The 19014-nt window shown below is 41.4% G+C and overlaps 1 protein-coding gene across 8 annotated transcripts in view; it reads right to left on the bottom strand.

Annotated features, from left to right (window-relative positions):
* Positions 1 to 940: 940 nt before the first annotated feature.
* The window catches only part of SLC9A9 (solute carrier family 9 member A9), a 701238-nt gene continuing 683164 nt past the window's right edge, over positions 941 to 19014 (bottom strand). For all 8 annotated transcript variants that reach the window (XM_053903745.1, XM_053903747.1, XM_053903744.1 and 5 more), the window contains 2 exons: positions 3967 to 4072; positions 941 to 2624 (listed from right to left, as the gene is read on the bottom strand). In XM_053903745.1, coding sequence (XP_053759720.1) covers positions 2415 to 2624; positions 3967 to 4072 — 316 coding nt within the window. In that variant the 3' untranslated portion in view covers positions 941 to 2414. The remainder of the gene's footprint in view (positions 2625 to 3966; positions 4073 to 19014) is intronic.

Here is a 19014-nt window from a genome sequence, read left to right as displayed (position 1 = left end):
TGGCCGTGGTTCATGATGGTCAGCTGGAAAGGGTATTTTTCTAAGCAGGAAGAAGGCTTTCCTGTGGGCAGGAGGCTGTTTTTGCTGTGCCCTCTTAGGGAGTTGGTGCTGGGTTTAGATTGCATGCCTTCCTCTCCCCACTCCTCATTTCCATCTCATATGTCATTTTTCTCTCTACTCCTGCCTCCACTAATGTTAGTCTGTTTTGAGAGGATCTTCTCTTTCCCTGGTGTGTCTTTCTCCACACAAAGCAGCAAAACACCAGGTTCTTATCTCTTCTTTTCATAGGATGAGGACAGAAAGAAGATGAATCCTTATCTTCTGACTTGCCTTTTTATTCCTCCCCCCATTTTTGAGGCTTTTCACGATTGTGTGTGTATGAAAGTGTGAAAGGAGGAGGCTGTTCCACTCTGCCTGCCTTAGCTCTCCCTTCTCTGGCTGGCACACCCTCCCAGCCCACCAGTGTTCTCTTCTTTCTTTCAGTGGCTTGTGTGCCAGTTCCTATGGCTTTTCCTGGGCCACAGGACCCTTGCATCTCCCTTACGTTACCTTTCAGTGCCTACTTCACCTGGCATTTCAAGTATAAAGACTTAGAACTGCCAATTAGCATAAGCAGAGAAAATGTCTTTATCTATCATGTATCTATCTATCTATCTATCTACCATCTATAATCTATTTTAGGGGGGGGAGAGAGAGAGAGAGAGAGAGAGAGAGAGAAAGAGAAAGAACACTAGAAAGTGAGCATGTGAGTGGGAGAGGGGCAGAGGAAGAGAGACAGAATCTCAAGCAGGTTCCACATTCAGTGCACAGCCTGTTAGAGGGCTCAATCCCATGACCCTGGGATCATGACCTGAGCCAAAATCAAGAGTCAGAAGCTCAGCTGACTGAGCCACCAGGTGCCCGAAAATGTCTTTAAATAAAGCATTGGCCAACACAATCATACTTTATAACAAAAGTTTATTAGGATTAGGTCAAATAGAAAACTTCATGCTTTGCCATTTGCATATTTACCCGGAATGACCAGATTATACTTAGCTGAGTATAAAACAGTTTGTGCCCCTGGATCCTACTGTTTGGAAGAAAATCAATATATGTAGCCGTGTGTCTGACACCACCATGGTTAATAGCCTAACAACTGGTTAGCAAAGCATATGCTATTTTCAAGCTTTGGGCCTGAGGAAGACATCATTCCCTACCTCCTTCAGAAACAGACCCATCATAGCCTGGGCACCTAAGACTAGAGCCTGCTTTTTCGGAGTCTAATGTTACCATCTGTATTTCAAGAGAAGCTAGGCTTGAGGTATCTTTATGGCTTAAAAGGCACAGATCATGCAGCTGAATTAAAAGCTATTGTGTTGGTCTGTTTGTCATGGGCTATGAGCCATATCTTGTAAGAGGAGTCCCTAGGCTGCATCCTTGAGTCTTCAGTATGGTCTATGCATCATCGGCTCTGCTCCTCTAGCTTCTGCTCTTGCTAATCAGCTGTGGGTGTTGGGTTTGGAGGACGGGTTGGGACTCCTGCACTGTCTCCTGCCACGTGGAGAACAACCTGTGCTGTGGAATCTCATTACCCAGCGTACAGAGGGGACCTGCCACAGGGCTAAGGAGTGACTCAAATGCAAGCAAGGACAGGGAGCCTTGTTCTTCAGGTAAAATATAGTATGGAGAAAAGAAAACTGCTCTTCCTGGAAGGGTCCTACCAAGTTGGAAAACAGAGCTGCATTTAGCGCAGGGTGCAGCCAGCTGGAACTAACCCTTTGATTCATTCCATGGGAGAAGCAGCTTGACAAGAATGCCCATGAGAACAGTGGGTGGCCACACGGCACGGCTTCTGTGAGGCCATCAGCAGTGGTATCGATCCCTTGTCTGGGCTTTGCAAATAGCCCTGAGGTCATTAAGGGCACGTGGGAGTCTGGGTCTTTATAATATACAAATAATCAGGTACTAAATAACTTAGCATAACCTCCAGCTTAGGAGCCAGATCTTTATGCTCAGAAACTTTTTTCCTTATTTTTAAACTCTCCCTAATGAAGGGAATGAAATCCAAAATTGAAGCGAAGGCCTGGAGAGCTGCCTACTGAACGGAAACCCCTCAGACACAAGGGTATCTGTTCCTCCCTTAACAGCAGCGAGACTCCTGACTCCCTCGCTTCTCTGCCCTTCCCACCCCACCCAAGTCGCTAATAAAAATGGCTGCTGTCAAAAACTTAAATTCAGTTGCATAATAGAGAGGGGTGATAATAAATTCTCATTTCTTTAGGCACTAGAGGATACTTGTGACAAGGTTTTGGTTCTCTTCAATTTGTGCTCTTACTGCATTTTCCAGCTTCTATTCCCCATGCTGCCTCCCCAGCTTGGCTTGTATCTCTCAGTGAGCCTGGCATTACTTGTGATTACGTCTGCACTGTTCACCACTAATTCAGCTGGGACTGACCCGGAGTCTGCTCAAGCTTGAGTTCGTAGCCTCCTAGGCCGAGATCCCCCTCGTAAATGTTGTCTTTGCTTGGAGTCTGCGGTGAACTCCCTGCAGGAGGACTGCAGGGCGAGGTGGCTTGCTCCTGGTAACTCATGGCCAGTTCGTCCTGATTCACAATGCATTCTACATCTTCCTCTTTTAGCTGCTCCTGGATTTTGGGAAGAGAGAGGAGTCACTTCATGATGAAGAAAGCAAGAGCAGTCCGACAGTGTTAGAAAGTAGGGTGTTTGTTTTCCTTTCTTAATGGCCCTGTCTTGCCTTGGCTGAGGTACCTGCTGCAGGCAGGTGTCGCGTTTCCATGTCCGTGGGCATGGTGGAGCATTTCCCCTGGAAGGCCTGGAGGCATAACGCAGTCATATGGGGCCTCCAGGCCTAAGGTGAGAATTGGTAGAGAGCGCGTGCTAACCGAGTGCTCCTTGGGTTAAGGGAGTTAAAATAAAATTCAGTGGATTTCTTGAACTGGTACATAACTAGGTTGAGAGGAGTCAGGAGTTAGGAGAATCTTGGCACCTCAGAGTACGGAACGATTCTCAGTGTTGGTTTTGGAACACTCCTGCCTATCACGAAATTCTCAAAAGGCAGTTTCTGTTACATTTTATTTGAAAAGTGTGTCCTCACAGCATGCTTCTTGGGATGAGTATCACAAAGCTAAAAATGGTTGGAAGTCACCATAGTAGATAATGGCAGAAACTAACTAGATCTGACCAACGTAGTTTTCCTCAGACAGAGCTTTCCTTGAAGGAAAGAATTAAGATTTCAACTCTTCCTTCATTGGCTTTGGGAAGACCATACAAAATCACTCATAGAATGAGCCCTGGCTAGGTGACTGAGGTCAGTGGTTTCCAACGTTAGGCCGCTGAATCCCTTGGAAGGCTCATGGAAGCACAGATACTGGGCCCCAAGCTCAGAGTTCTGAGGTGGGGGGGGTTGCTAATAATTTGTATTTCTAGCAAGTTCCCAAGTGATACTGAGGCTGCTGGTCTGGGGACACACTTTGAGAACCACTGCCTTAGGCCATTGTGTCCTGAGCACATCTGAGACACATTTTTCTCTGTTTATGCAAGGGAGTGCATAAACCTCCAGCTGGACAACCTCCAGGGGTGCCACACACTCCAAGGCTTTGCTCCTCTCCAATCCCTGATGCTGGTTTGTTTGTAATGATTCTAATTGCTTTTCAGCATTTTTTATTCCACTCCCTTGAGCTATAAAGCACAGGCCTAATATTCAAAACCTCAAAACACAGCAGTTTGTGGGGACATGTTACTTCTTTTATGTTTTCTAAATTCATTTTATGGTTAAAAATATTGATAAAAAAAATTGTATTCTTAAAAGAAGAATGAGCCCACATCAGCAACATCTGAAAGGAAAAGAGAAATGCTTCTTGTTGCAGTGAATTTTAAAACGCTTTTAAACGCTGGGAAGTAATAGCCCTGAGGTTCCTGGGCTCATCGGTATTCACCAAGCCCGGCCCACTCCGGGCAGTTACTCACCCCATAGGCCTGCGGACTGGTGAGCAGCCGGGAAATTGGCCCGCACCATTCAGGTAACGTGGTGGTCAACGGAGGACCAGAGTGGGTTAAAATTGGTTTCAGATATCTGTAAGGCCTGTTAAGGAATACTTGCCAAAAGGAAGTTAGAATTTAGTTTCTCACACAGCACAAACCTTTGCATGCAGTGAAAGAGACAGTTATGTTCACCTTTAAATCCCCTACTCCCTCATTTAGGAGGCAATTTGGCCTGCAAAAATTGCTGTTTATAATCTTTGCTCCACACACTTTTCCAGCCCTCCTGGAGGTCTTTAATCATGAAGAAATGGGGACTGGGCCAGCCAACATCAGAGAGAGGGGTGAATGTTCCTCTTCTCCTCCCCTCCCCCCACCAATGTCTCATCTGCTTAGAGAATGCATTCTTAAGAATTATCTTAAAACAATAGCATAAAAGATTGTGTTTTCTTAAAACTGCACACATAGCTTAAACCGCCAGTAATTTTCACAAAGAAGCAAGAGGTATTTCATAAAATGTTCAGTCACTTTAGGACTGGGTAGTGAACATTGATTGTTTTCCAAAATACTTTATTTTCACTATTCAACACAGGCACTTTATACTTCATACATCAATGCGCTTCTATACAAAATTATGTAAATAACCTGGTGCCAAGTTCATTCTATTGTCTAGCACCTGTCTTTCTTATCTCTTCATCCCAAAGTGCTCTAACAAGTTAAAAGAAAACCCTGTTCATCTAAAGCTGTTATATTTCCCTCCAATCTAGCAATAGTAAAACCCTTAGAGGCTGCCTCAGGTTGCCTTATTATTTCTTTTTTTTGCTCAAAGGAAAGTAGTGGAATTATTTCCCCATTCCATCAGACACAACTTTTAAGCTTTATATTATTTCCTCTGCTGGAGAATATTTCACCTCATCAACTTTCTGAAAAGCTATAATAAATAGAGAAAAGGAAAAAATGGAAAGCGGTTAACTTCGTTTGGCTTGTGAAAATCTGAAGTCATCCCCAGGCACTAAGGATGTGAGAGGACCTTGGAGATGGCTCTCCTGGAACCCATCTATATCTGGACACCACTCTTTCCTTCCTGTGATGCCTGAGCATGTGACAGCAGAGGGAGATGCAGCCTACAGGGGCCAGGAATCTTGTTGCCTCTGGCTTCAAATCCTTCCCCATCAAAGTGGTGATGAAACAGGAGATACTCATGAACACAGTCTAGTTATGGTGCAAGGAGAGCTGCTTAAGAGCATCTATAATTCCAACTGAAAATGGAAAACTTGACAATTCCTTTCACACGGGCAGCTGTTGTGCTCAGTGAAGGACCAGGGAAGATGTCAAAGTTCAGAGCCTGGCATTCCCTGTAACATTTTTTGAGTATGTCTGTGACTCTGAAAAGCCTGTGATGGTCTTCCATTAATTTTCATTACAAATTGTTATTTCCTTCATTGTATGGATGAATGAATGGAAGCCTAGAGATATAATGATATTAAGTAATCCAAAAGCTCCCATTGCTATTTGAATCTGCCACCATCATCACTAGCAAAAGATAAATGAGCAGGGCAGAATCATGCATGTGACCAGCTGGTTCTCTAGAGAGAAACACTTGCAGACCTTATCCCTGCTGATGAACTGTAGACCTTCTCACATAGGGGCACGTGAGGATACATGGTCTTATTAGGGTTTATGGTGTGAACAGGTGAGCAAAAAATACTTTTGTAGGGAGGTGAGATGGGTAAGATAGATGTATAACTGTAATGTAAATCAGGGAAAATCCATCCAATTTTATTTCAAGATGGAAAAGTGACAGTAAGTATGCAACATTTTTAGAGATGTCATATTAAAAACAAAAACAAAGGGGCACCTGGGTGGCTCAGTCGGTTGAGTGGCTGACTTCGGCTCAGGTCATGATCTCATGGTCCATGAGTTTGAGCCCCACCTAGGGCTCTGTGCTGACAGCTTGGAGCCTGGAGCCTGTTTTGGATTCTGTGTCTCCCTCTCTTGACCCTCCCCCGTTCATGCTCTGTCTCTCTCTGTCTCAAAAATTAACGTTAAAAAAAATTTAAAAACAAAAACAAAAACAAACCTGAAGAGATTTGTCAAGGCTTTAATTGTTTCAGAGGCTTGGGCAACTTTCTCTATTTGAGGTTCTCAGAATATTGAAAAATTAAATTATATAACACCAAAATAATGTTACAAAAGTAAGGCACAAATTTAGAATTGTGTAATGGACATTTTCTTCTTTTAATCCTGATGAGGTATCTCTTTAAGTCTATGGGTAATGTTACTGGAGCTAACACTTACAGGCGAAATTTTAGCTTTTTGTGAATGTGAGGCCTGGACCCCAGGGGGTACCATTTGGCCTCTTTTGGATAGGTTCTGGGATTTTTGACTCTCAATGCCTTGGCATAACTGTCGTCTCTGCCACTTTCTGACTGTGTGAACTGTGGTCTAGTTATTTACCTCTGTGAGCCTCAAGTATTGTTGTGAATATTAATGGGAAATAACATTATGCAAAAATGTTTTTAAACTCTATGTGCTATTCACATGCTATTTATTTTGTTTTAAGTAATTATTTTCTAAGCAATGCTTCTGAGAAACTTTTGTCTTGATCATTGTTCAGATAATAGTGGGGAGATGGAACTGAGGGTAGAGAGGAGAAAATGGCACTCCAGGCATTTGGTGTGGCCTTGGGGGTCACAGGCTAGTTAGCAGGTGGGACATTTAAGGTACCTCTACATCAAAAATGTCTATTTGGGTCAGATTTTGTTGTATAGTGTGAGGTGGTAGGTGACAGGTGGGCAGAATTTATTGATGTATGACTCTTCTAGGAAACTGATGATGTTGTTTTTGCTGCTCTGATGTCTCAGTAGCTGTGAGTTCAAAGGAATGAGGCATACCCTGTGTGGCAGTGAGCGGAATGTGCAAAGCACCACCCCTAGCCATGGTGCACGTGCAGCAGAATCTATGTCAAACATCTTGGTTTGCCCAGTGCTTATCATATATCCTGTGCTCAGTGGATGTTTGTTGAATTTCTGATATAGGAAACTATTCTGGGGTGGTATGAGTGATGGAAGTAGATCCTGGGTAACTGTGACAAGAGAAGATGAAGGGGGCAGATAATAGCCAACGAACGAGGTTTTTCTGAGGATAAGAGGCTAAGAAAGGTTACGTTGAAGTTGGACCTCTTGGGCCTGAGTTATTAGACTGAGGGGACCATGAAAAAAGACTGGTAATGGCATGAACTGAAGTGGTTAAAAAATAATCTGGTTTCTTACTCATTCATTTGCTCCTTCATACGCTCACATGTTTTTGTTTTATGTGCCAAACTGGTGAGGCATCCACATAAGGACATGGACAATTAATTGCATTATAAAATGGAAAGCTCCCTGGTGTCCACACTGTGGTTTCCTTGAGGGCAGGCCTGTTCTGTTCACCTGGATACAGTGCTTCGCACATTTTAGATGTTCAAGAAATAGCTGTTGAATTAATGAAGACAACAGGCTCAGAGAGGGGAAAAGAATTGCTCAATGGAACCCAGCCAGATAGTTAATGGCAGCGCTGGGCCTGTGATCAAGGACATTTCCATCATACGGGGCATCTTTCTTCTGCTACAGAGACACTGAATGACAGGTCTCATCTGATTGGACAGCTGATTTGGAATTGAGGAATCCATGATTTTCCGAGTTCTTTATTGCTGAGCACTGTCTGGAAAGTGGCTGGATCTCCAGGGTTACCTTAATTATTAAAGAGTAAGAAAACTCTTCTGATCTACAAAAAAAAAACCCATGCTGCTGATTTCGCAAAATGTGTTATTTTTTTCATCAAGTTCTAGTATATGTTTGGGGAGGGAGATTCCCTGTTGGGTATTTTTGGTACAGCTAGTTTTGCTTCTCTAATAAGCTAGAAATGTATCGAGATGAAATGTGAAGCTCTGGGGGGAAGAAAACAATGACTTTTCCCATCTAAAGGGCATAGGTTTGGGAATAGCAGTTTGGTTCAGGAGATGTAAGTAAAAGCTGGAATTCCATCCAGAGTTAACACACATGCAATAAGGAAGACAATTAACAGATGCCCTTTTCTTTTTTGGCCTGAGCTATCAGAAGGTCCAGAGCTAAATTTAATGCTTAACTGAACTAACATCTAAAATACCCGGCAACACTGATTTCTTTCTCTTTTTTGTTTGTTTGTTTTTAATTATTTTAAATCCTCATGTTTTACCCATTGTAAGTTGCCAAAACTAATGAGTGTACAGCCTGCTCATATGCTTCATATGACATGGTCTTACCTAGACTAGTGAGATGCAAAACCCCAAGCAAAGATGCAGCTCTACAAATGAGTATCTGCCCCTTTGAGGAGACTAAGCCCCGTTGCCCCCTACCATGGACTGAATGTCTGCATTCTTCCCAAATCCATATGTTGAAGTCCTAACCTTCAATGTGATTGTTTTTGGAGATGTTCTTTAGGAAGTAACTAGGGTTAGATGAGGCCATGAGGGTGGCCTCCATGATGGGATTACTGCCCTAATAAGAAGAAATACCAGCGTTTATTTGCTCTCACTCTAAATGTCCACAAAGAAGAGGTCATGTGAGCATAAGTGAGATGGTGACCATCTGCAAGCCCAGAAGAGAGTTCTTACCAGAACCTAATCATGCTGGCACCCTGATCTCAGACTTCTAGCCTCTAGAACTGTGAGAAAATAAATGTCTGTTGTGTAAGCCACCCAGTCTATGGTATGTTGTTATGACAGCCTGGGCAGACTAACACACTCCCTCTCTCTGGACCTCTTTAAAAATCTCTGAGAGTCCTGAAGACCTATGTTCTATCCTGGCTTTCTCTAAACTTGCCTCATCATGAAGATCATCTTGGACATTTGTTAAGGATTCAGATATCCCAGGGGCACCTGGATGGCTCATTTGGTTAAGCGTCCGACTTTGGTTCAGGTCATGATCTCACAGTTTGTGAGTTTGACCCCTGCATCAGGCTTTGTGCTGACAGCTCAGAGCCTAGAGCCTGCTTTGGATTCTGTGTCTCCCTCTCTTTCTGCTCCTCCCCAACTCATTCTCTCTCTCTCTCTCTCTCTCTCTCTCTCTCTCTCTCTCTCTCTCTCAAAAATAAATAAACATTAAAAAAAATTTAAGAGTTCAGGTTTCCAAGTCCTGCCCTGGAGATTCTGATTTGTCAGGTCTAGGAAGTGGCCTGGGACTCTGTATTTTACAGATAGTCTATATTTTAAGCGCCCCAGATGACTGGTGATTAGGCAAGGTTGGAACACGATTCTCTCTGGAGTGTTACCCTCCATAGGAGATTCAAATTTTAAATAGGAAGAAAAAGAACATAGTGTCTTACATCTACAAAGCCATCATTTTTAGGGTGAAGATAGTTATGAGGTAAGCCCATTTGGCCCAGAACGCAGGCTTACCTAATGTAATGACCTTTGCCATTTGTTCCATCTTGTCTGGGGGATGGGTCGGATAGTTGGCTCAAAAAGATGAAGACTTGATGATGTTACACCTGAGACTGAATTAATGAAGTGTCATGTCTGAGCTTGTGTAGGAAGACTTTGTGTATATTGGGAGCATTTGCATGTGCTTGTATGTATAAGTTTGACAAATGGTCTTGCTATCTGAATAAAATACTCATCACTGCACAGCTGTGTCAAGAACAAAAGCGCATTTAGCTCTCTATAGGCTTTTCAAGAATATACTCTGTGCTCTTTCATTTATAAAACATTTCCATATGTCTTATTTTCTCCTTACAACTGTAGGTAGGAGCTGTAGTCCCATTTTACAGATCAAGAAATGTATAAACAGATGGTTTTTCAATTCTCTTCTAATCTATTCTTACCTCCTTTTCCAGGGTGCATTTAGCTTCCAGTTCTGGCTTGCCATCAGATAGTCAGGGATCAATGACAGGTGGGTGGGGAAAGATAAGTACATCCTGTAGTGGAAGCCAACCTTGCCCTCTAAGCCCATACATGCCTGCAGAAAACCAGGTCCTACTTACTATTGACTTTCTGAGTCCCACACTGTTATTTGAGTCCCACGCAGCATCCATGAACAAAGCTAGTAGAGGATACACAAAATTTTACATATCCTATCACTCTTTGCTTCTAATATACAAATTACACCCCTTCTGCTTTGTTTCCCAGGAAATATGGCCTAACAAATTGACTGTGTTTTCCTTCTTTCCTTTGCATATATCACATTTCACAATTGAACACTTACTGTCTTGCCATTTTGGGTGAGCCTGCGATGAGCCATTCTGCAGAGAGCTGGCTGGAGGTTCAGGTTGGAGGAAGGCTCTAAGAGCCCAAAAAAGAAGACTTCTTCTCTGAGCTATTTCATCTCTCTGTTCTCTCTACCTCGAGGGAGGACTTCCAATTTTGTACCAGGCACTTTCAGAGAACATAGGAGTAAGATCCTGTCTTTGCAGCAGTCACTCTATTTCAAGAACAAGCTATCAAGATGGCACCTTCTACTAGGCTATTCATGAAGTTATGGTTTTAAAATAAAAGGCAGAAACCCTCTTTCTCTACACAGATGAACATATACTTCTTTGGTTGACAATTCTAACCTTTACCATCTTAAAGGAAATTGCTCTAGACAACTGCTGGGGCAGAAAGAAAGCAGCAAATGCTAGAATAAACACCTGATGCATAAGCAGAATTGCCTGCAAGAAGCCAGCAAGGAGTGACCGTATCCCCCTTCGGCCTGGTCTCTGAGCTCTGCTACTCATATGTCTAATTGGTGAATGGCTCTCCTTTCAAGGCCAAGCTGGTATGTCCCTTTCTCCCAGCAACTTTCTCAGACATGCCATGCTGAGCTGCTTCAGTTCCATGGCTGTTCTGTAGCACTGTGTATCTATCTCTCTGGGAGCATTTATCACATTGTCTGGAAGCTAATTGTTTACATCTCCATCTTCCTCTAAGCTCCTTGAGGGCAGGAACTTTATTATTATGTAACAAAATATTTATATTGTAGAATGGAAAAGGGATACATCAAACCTCACCAATCCAATATATAGCCTAATGGATCATTATAAAGCAAGGAAATCACCCAGACCAGGAAACAGAATTTTGTTACCCAGACCTGAGGCCCCTTCCAGGTATCTCATCCTAATGCAAACTCCATTCTCTCCCTACAAAGAACTACAATCCTGATTTGTACACTAATCACTTCCTTGAGCTTTTTTTCCCCTTTAATGTTTATTTATTTTTGAGAGAGAGGGAGAGACAGAGCATGAGCAGGGGAGGGGCAGAGAGAGAGGGAGACACAGAATCCAAAGTAGGCTCCAGGCTCTGAGCTGTCAGCACAGAGCCCGATGCGGGACTCGAACTCACGAACCGCGAGATCATGACCTGAGCTGAAGTCAGACACTCAGCCGACTGAGCCACCCAGGCGCCCCATTAAATGTGTTATTTCTTTTAATCTGTAGATTCCTCCTCCACCCTTTTAACTTCTTTAAAATTTATCTGCTGAAGAACCTAGGCAATTTGACCTGTGGACTTCCCATAGTCTGAATTTTGCTGATTGCAAACTCAGGTGCTGCCCAGCATGTTCCTCTGCCATTGGTACTTCCTGTAAGTTCCTAGCTGGATCCAGAGATTGGATTCAGATTCTCTTCCATCCCGTTGGCAAGACTAAGAAAGGCACCTCATATCTGGTTGTGCCTCTTTGTGTGATTTGAGCAGCCTCTAATGTGTAATACCTATATCTATTTGCTCACTGGGGATTGCAAATAGTGAAATTCTAATTATATATTTTTTATTATTTTATTAGTAGAATCCTTTTATAAAGAGACATTTTTCATTTATTCTATTCAGATATTCAGTGAATAGTCAAAATAGGAAAGACAAGATAAATGCTTGATTTATTCCATCTATTTATCAGTTTTCCAGATGTTTGGTTATCATCCTCTGAAAAGGACTGATTCTTTGTTTAAATATCATTATAAAGTAATGAATTTAAATGAATTTGATTGCAATTATTATCATTGTTGAAATGCAAACTGACCCATAGTTGGTCAATGGGAGTCTTTTCAAACTGACTGCTGAGTCCTATTGACATGATGCCAGTATCTTTGATAGATAGCTTCTTTCTCATCTGTATGACAACTTGTTCTAGGCTCATCTTGAACATTGCTTGTTTCTGACCTCAAACCAACCATTTCTCCAAAATTCTCTGATTTCTTTTAGTGAGAAATGGTATTTTAACAGCAAAATCTGGGTGCCAAGGGTTACAATTTATAGTGAGGTACTGTTAAGTGTTCAACAACTGACTCTTTTTTTTTTTAAAGCTAGATTTGTAGCATTTCCCAGTTTCCATGGTATAAACACTCCCATTATGGCTGATTTCAATATGTCAACATGAAGTCCCTGAATGTGGAGTTGGGACAAGATGTGTACAATCTGTTCTCACCAGTTAGTGCAGACCAGCTTCAACATGCCACTGGTTATATATCTCATGAGTTACTATGGATACGTCCAATTCCAGTTCAAGATTCAAGTTCTGATTCTCAAGGACATAAGGAATGGTAGAATTAGAATAGTCCATAATTACTCATTTGTTTTATCCTTTATTAAATATATAGTAGTCTCAGAATAATAATAATATTGATAGAACCACCATAAAAATTACATGATACTTTAAAAAACTTCTGCATATCCTCCCTATATTCTAACCTCTCATTTAAAAAAAAAAACCCTATTGTGCAACTATTATGTAGTTATACTATATCTACATTGTCAGATCATATAGCCATTACATCTACACCCTCTCTCTTAGCTCTTGTTTAGTCCTAGCTCCCTGGGTAACTATATACTTAATGCTCACCTTCCTGCCTTATGTCAATGTTTTTCTAGTCATTTTGATTGTTTGAAGCTTGTTTTTTATTAGATTCCTCAGGAAGAACTCATGGAAAAATTCTTGAGTTCTTGAATACTGATACCAAATTGTGCCTTTTATATTTTGAAACTCTGTTTTTCTGGAAACAAAATGATTGGCTTATCACTTTCCTTATTTGATTATCTTACATATGTTTCTAGTTTTTTTTTTTTTTTGACATAAGTAGTTGCTACTGAAAAACATAATGCAAATACAATTTTCTTTTCTTTATAAACCACATGGGCTTTTTTCTAGATGCCAAAAAGACATTTAATTTAAAGTTCATTAATTTTAGTAAATTTTTTCTGATGTTGGTTGTTCTAGGTTGATAGTCTCAGGTACATGGTGTGATCTTTAAAATAGGTAGTTCCAAATGTTTTAAATGTGTTGTATTTCAGCAAAGTTATCCTGCATTAATACTTGTTCTGTTTCTTTGCTTTGCTTTTTTTTCCTCAGAGACTCCTATTTTCTGGATGTTTAATCTTTGGCTATCTTCGATATTTGTCACTTTCCCTTGAATCCTTTTTACCTTTTTCTTCATTTCTGTTTGATGTAAATTTTTTTTCTTTCTTTTAACCTACTATTAAGGTATTATCTGTTGTGTTTATTTACTTTTTTATTTCTTCTAATTTACTATTCATTTCTGATATGAGCTTTTTCTTCATTTTAAATTACTTTCAGGGTTTTTTTCTAATTCTGATTCATGTTGTTCCTTTATGTCATCATTTTCTTAATGTTTTAACTTGTTTTATTATAGCATATTATAGTTTTGACCTAGTTGTGGCATGTCCCTCTGGCATGCTTTGACTGTCAATAGGGATATTATTCTGTTATCTCCTTTTTTTCTTACAATAACTCTCTATGGGATTTGACTTCTGTACTTTTTTGTTGTTGTTTTTTTTAATCTAAAATTAGTTTTCCTTAACTTATAGAAGGAGGCAGTATTCAGGAAAGCTTTTTCAACTTCATAGGGCTCTCTCCTCTGTTGTTCTTATATAGTGGTAAGCATGAGATTTTCTCATCTGTTTTCCTCCTCAGCTGATCTGGACCTTGTCTTTCCTTCGTCACTATTGTCTTTGTCCAGTTCAATTTTGATTTTACTCCGGGTAGCTACTCTTGAGTGCAGGACCCTGATCTTGAAGGGCACCCTGGTGGATCCATTTTGAGAGCTCCTGACTGCTCCAGCCCTTCAGTCCTTCTTACTGGGACCTTTCATTTACTCCTGGTAGAGAGGGCAATACCCCCACCCCCACTCCCACTCCAGTTTCAGAGATGTTTATCAAATTAGCCCAGCTACCCTCTTCAGGAAATACTATTGACTATTTAGGAGTTCTTCTGTTTTCAGGTCCATCACATACTACCCTAATTGCTTCCTTTTCCCCATTTCACAGACACTTGTGTTAATGGTGGTTTGTCTCTACTCACTTGTAACTTGAGCTTTGTGAGAAAACTTGTTTTCTCAAAACTAGTTTTGATTTGAATGTGTCCATGGATTTTTGGTTTTATTATCTAATTATTCTGCCTATTTTTATGTAGGCATTTGGAGGGATTGAAAGACTGCTGTTGATGCTTCCCAGAATGGAGAAGTGGTTCTTCACCTTCCTGGCCTTGGACTGAGAGCTTTGAAAATTTGCCCACATGCTCATCATTTGCATACAATTTCACATGGCATTTCAAAGTGTTCCCAGAGGTCTTGAAATGCATCCATGCTCCCCTAGAGGTCCTGAGCTAGGAAACTCTGGTCAGGAGCAATTAAGTATTAAGAATGAGGACAGACTAAAGGCTGATAAAGTGGGGTACTTTTCACACTATTTGTATTGGAAGTTGGTTTTCTCAGTGATATCTCTAAGATCTACCTATCAAATGTTAAGATAATTCTATTTGGTTCTTTGGTTCCAGACAGACAATCCAGAGACAGAAAAAGGGCGGTGGAGTTTGTGGAAAGTTTAAAGGAAAGACAAGAGTGGTAGGATGCCAAAGCAACCAACATAAGTAGGGCAAGTGGACATCAGATAAACAAGGAGAATGTTGGAATCATGAGGCTGGAGATAAACCTGAGAGCTCATTTGATCCACAGTCTTAGTTCTTAATAGAAAAGAAAAGTCTAAACCTGGGGTTTCTCCAAGTGTGGTTACTTGACCATTTGCACCGGAATTTCCTATTTTGCTTGTTAAAATGCAGATTCCCAGGTCCTTGAATATGACCTGCTTGGGTGGGAGTTCTACTAATCTGCATTTTACCAATCCCCTAAAAACCACTGGTCTAAGTGATGCAGAGAAGAATGGCATCTGGTCTCATGAAGGACTCTGGATGTGGAGGTGCCACATCTATGAACTGCACAGTATAATAATAATAATAATAATAATAATAATAATATTTATATCACCTTTACTCTATTATTGTTTTTTTCCCCTACTATTGTGTCCTCAAGAATTTTCTCTTTGGACACAGGAGATCAACAGATTTCCAGTGATTTTTTCTGACTGTCACATGCATTTGAAATCCACTGTGCCACACGGAATGCTACATTTGGCTCAAGTTGTTTTGAGAGAAAAGAGTTCTGGAGTAAAATGTTGCTGCTATTCACATGGAGTAGGTCTTGGCTTTTAGTGGCCTCTGGTTAAAGGAACTGCCACCCAGATCCAGACCCCCTCTGTCAGCTCACAATGATTTGACAACAGACCTTTATGGGTCACCTCCCTGGCGGTGTGTCAGAGAACTGGGCTTTGAGAAGTAATTTTACTCCAGCATTCCAAGTCTTCACTCTGGTTTGGAGGGAAATTTCTACTTGATTTCTTCCTCCAGCATTGATTGCATATGGTTTTATGAATGTTGGAGCCTCAGCTGGCTACCCCAGAATTCACATTTAAGACATAGGTGGCCAGCCCCGCCCTAGCCCTCTCTCAAGTCCCAGAAGAGTGTGTGTCTGAGGGGGACTGGTCTCCATGTAAGCATGGACAGGGATTCCTTGGGAATGCATAACTGTTCTCATCTTCTACCCCTGGGGAAATAGGAACAGTTCATTCTGTATCGGCAAGTGGAGCCTATGGGTCACGACTCTCAGAGCATGAAGTTAAAGTAAAAACTACCTTCAATACTTTCATGGAAAGGGAGATAGCAGACACCAAATACAGATGGCTGAGGTTCTGGCTGCTGTGATTGTTTCTCAATTCGAGCAAAAGTCTCCAACTCTTTATGCCTTGATTTTCTCATTTCTAATAAGACACGTGGTGCTATGTTAGGTGTTGGTTGGGTAACTATTTAGCGATTGCAATTACCTTGTGTATTTGTTTCCCAGGATGCCATAGCAAAATACCACAAACCACATGGCTTAAACAACAGAAATGTATTGTTTCACAGTTCTGGAGGCTGGAAGTCTGAGATCAAGGTATTGGCAGGCTTGGTGCTGTCTGAGGGCTCTGTCCCATGCCTCTCTCCCTGGTTAGGGCCAGCAATTCTTGGTGCTTGTTGGCTTGTAGATGCGTTACTCCCATCTCTAACTTCATCTTCCCATGTTGTTTTCCCTGTCACTTCGCATGATTGAAGTTTTCTTATAAGCAAACTGGACCCATCCCATTCCAGTATGACTTCACCTTAATTAATTACATCTACAATGAACCTATTTCCAAATTAGGTTACATTTCAAGGTACGAGGGGTTAGGACTTCAATATATCTTTTTTTTTTTAGGAGTAATTTGGCCCATAACATCCTGCTTCTTCTGAAAAATCCCAAGTCTTCGGTTCATTTTTAATTTTTTTCATAGTAGTTAAAAAGACAGGCTGGGTGTGAATCAGAGCTTTGCTACTTATTATCTATGAGTGGGAAAATTTCCTAAACTCTTTGAGCCTCATTTTTGTCATCCCTAAAATGAAAATAGCTTACAATAGTGACCTCACAGGGAAGAAGATTAAGTGAGATGAAAATAGATACAATTTTTAGCACAGTTTAGGGCACATAATAAGCACTCAATAAATATTAGTTAACATTATTGTTATTCTTTCACTGTATCCCTTAAGGAGTTTTGTGAGTATTAGTAATATATTTCAAACATCCCCAAGTCAATTTACTCATGAAACACCCACCACATATCCTGCAGAGTTCATAATATTTCTTGTGCTGGCTGCTGGAGCCCTGAGACAAATATTGCAAACTTTCTCTCAGAAGATTCCCTTCTATTCTTGGAGCAGTGCCCCCACACAGGGTGCCCAGGGAGGCATTGCTCGTTGTTTCCTGACAGCAGGATTTCTGTGGAGCATTTACATTGTGAGGGTCCTAATAGGACCCTAACAGTACAGGAATGACCTGTCTGTAAGAACGAGGCGCTTGCTCAGAACGTGCTTGCTTTAAGATCACCTTAGAGAAGCTCTTTCTCATCATCACATTTGTTTCTCTGGGCCCTGGTTGTCCTTGAGGCCATTCTAACCTTCCCATACTCTAAGGACACCTTCTCTGACCTTTTAGCAGACTCAGTAGAATGCATGTCCTGTGGAAGGTACTTTGGGTTACCTAAAGTACCTAGTACTTTGAGGAAGACAAAACCTTTTCTTTCTCTCTCCCTCCCTCTCCCATCCCTACCCCAGAAATTCTGGCTGCTGTAACCCACTGAGTTTGTTATAGGTATGGGCATCAGGGTATGTGACATTAGGTTATTTTTGAGCTATAAAATGAAGCCCGTTCAGGAGACATTAGAAGCTTTATTTCCTTTGACTGAGGAGATACAAGAGGATAGCTCTTTGTTGTTACAGGGTCACGTGTCATAAATAATCTCATTCTCCTCTCCAGGCACATTTTTCTCTCAGATGCAATCACTTTCAATTTTTTTTTTTCTTTACCTCCACCCCCTACCTGGAAATACATTTTACAATTGCCACTCAGTACATGCCCTAACATCTGCTCAATCATACATATATAGCACTAAAAATACTTCTACGATGCACTTGGATCTATTCCTATTCCTTATCCAATCCTATCCCCTACCCTGTTCTATCCTACCCCATTCCATTCCATCTGTCTTCTGTTATGCTTATACTAGATATGGCTAGTGTGCACCAATATCCAATCCTCCTCCTTTTTCAGGTACCTGAAGTAGGTATATCAGCTTCCTTGAAGGAGGGGTGGGGGTAGCTATAGGACTAATTTTAGCCAATGTGTATGGTTCTAAGTGACTAGTGTCACTTTTACATGGAAACATAGACTGAAGACCTCTATTTTGATCAAGCCATAATTCTGTAGGGCCTGCATGCAACCTTGTTGACTTCTTCCCTGCTACCATGACCCAAGGAGGCCTCAGGCTGAGATAGTGGAGCCACAGATCAAAGCTGCTTGGATCACTGAATTGTCATGTGGAGGATAGTGGCTGTAAAGAGTCATCCACATCCTTCGTGGCCTTTAAGTGAGAGAGAAATAAACTGCTTGATGGGCCACTGAGATTTGGAAAATGTTTGTTACCATGGTATAGTCTATCCTGTTCTGACTAATACACTGCTTCTCTTCCATTTCATTTGTTGTTTAGAAATGCTGGTTCCAACCCGTTACGGGTAGCCTCGTACAGTTTGCAAATCATTTTCCCAAAGCATCTGCCACATCGATAACCCCAAAATAGAGACGGAGAGAGGGCTCTCCATAGTGGAGGGAGAACATAGACGACCACTGTCTGTCCTCAGGGTCCTAATTTCTGGAGTTGGTGGACTTCAGGAATAAGGGCTAAGTGGTTGTGTGACTAGGGTCCTAGAGAGTTAGGTTACAGTTGCTTCGGTGGGGGAGGCACCAGAGACTAGGTCCAAAGGCGACTGAGTAATGGACTTACCTTTTCTGTGTGATTTTGCCTTTGAGATGTACATGGCTCCAGACTCAGGTCTCATATATTCTTGACGCTTGAACTTCATTGCCCTCTGTTGATCTCATCCCACTTACTTTTCCAATCTTATTCCCCACACTCTTTCACAAACCTTAGCTCCTGATAAATAAAATAAAGCAACGATTCCCATTTATGTATCACTATGTTTCTGGGCCTTTGCATATGCTGTTCCCTCCATTTGAACAACTTTTCTTTTCAGCTGGCACTTGGAAATCTTAAATCCGTTCTGACACAGCTCAACTGTCACTGCCTCTGAAATCCCATTTATCTTTTATTTACGTCTCTTCTAGCATTTACCA

Source organism: Panthera pardus, unplaced genomic scaffold (assembly GCF_024362965.1).
Source record: "Panthera pardus isolate Hobbes unplaced genomic scaffold, ASM2436296v1 HiC_scaffold_16, whole genome shotgun sequence".
In the NCBI taxonomy this organism is placed as follows: Eukaryota; Metazoa; Chordata; class Mammalia; order Carnivora; family Felidae; genus Panthera; species Panthera pardus.
This window is presented reverse-complemented; position numbering and strand designations above follow the sequence as displayed.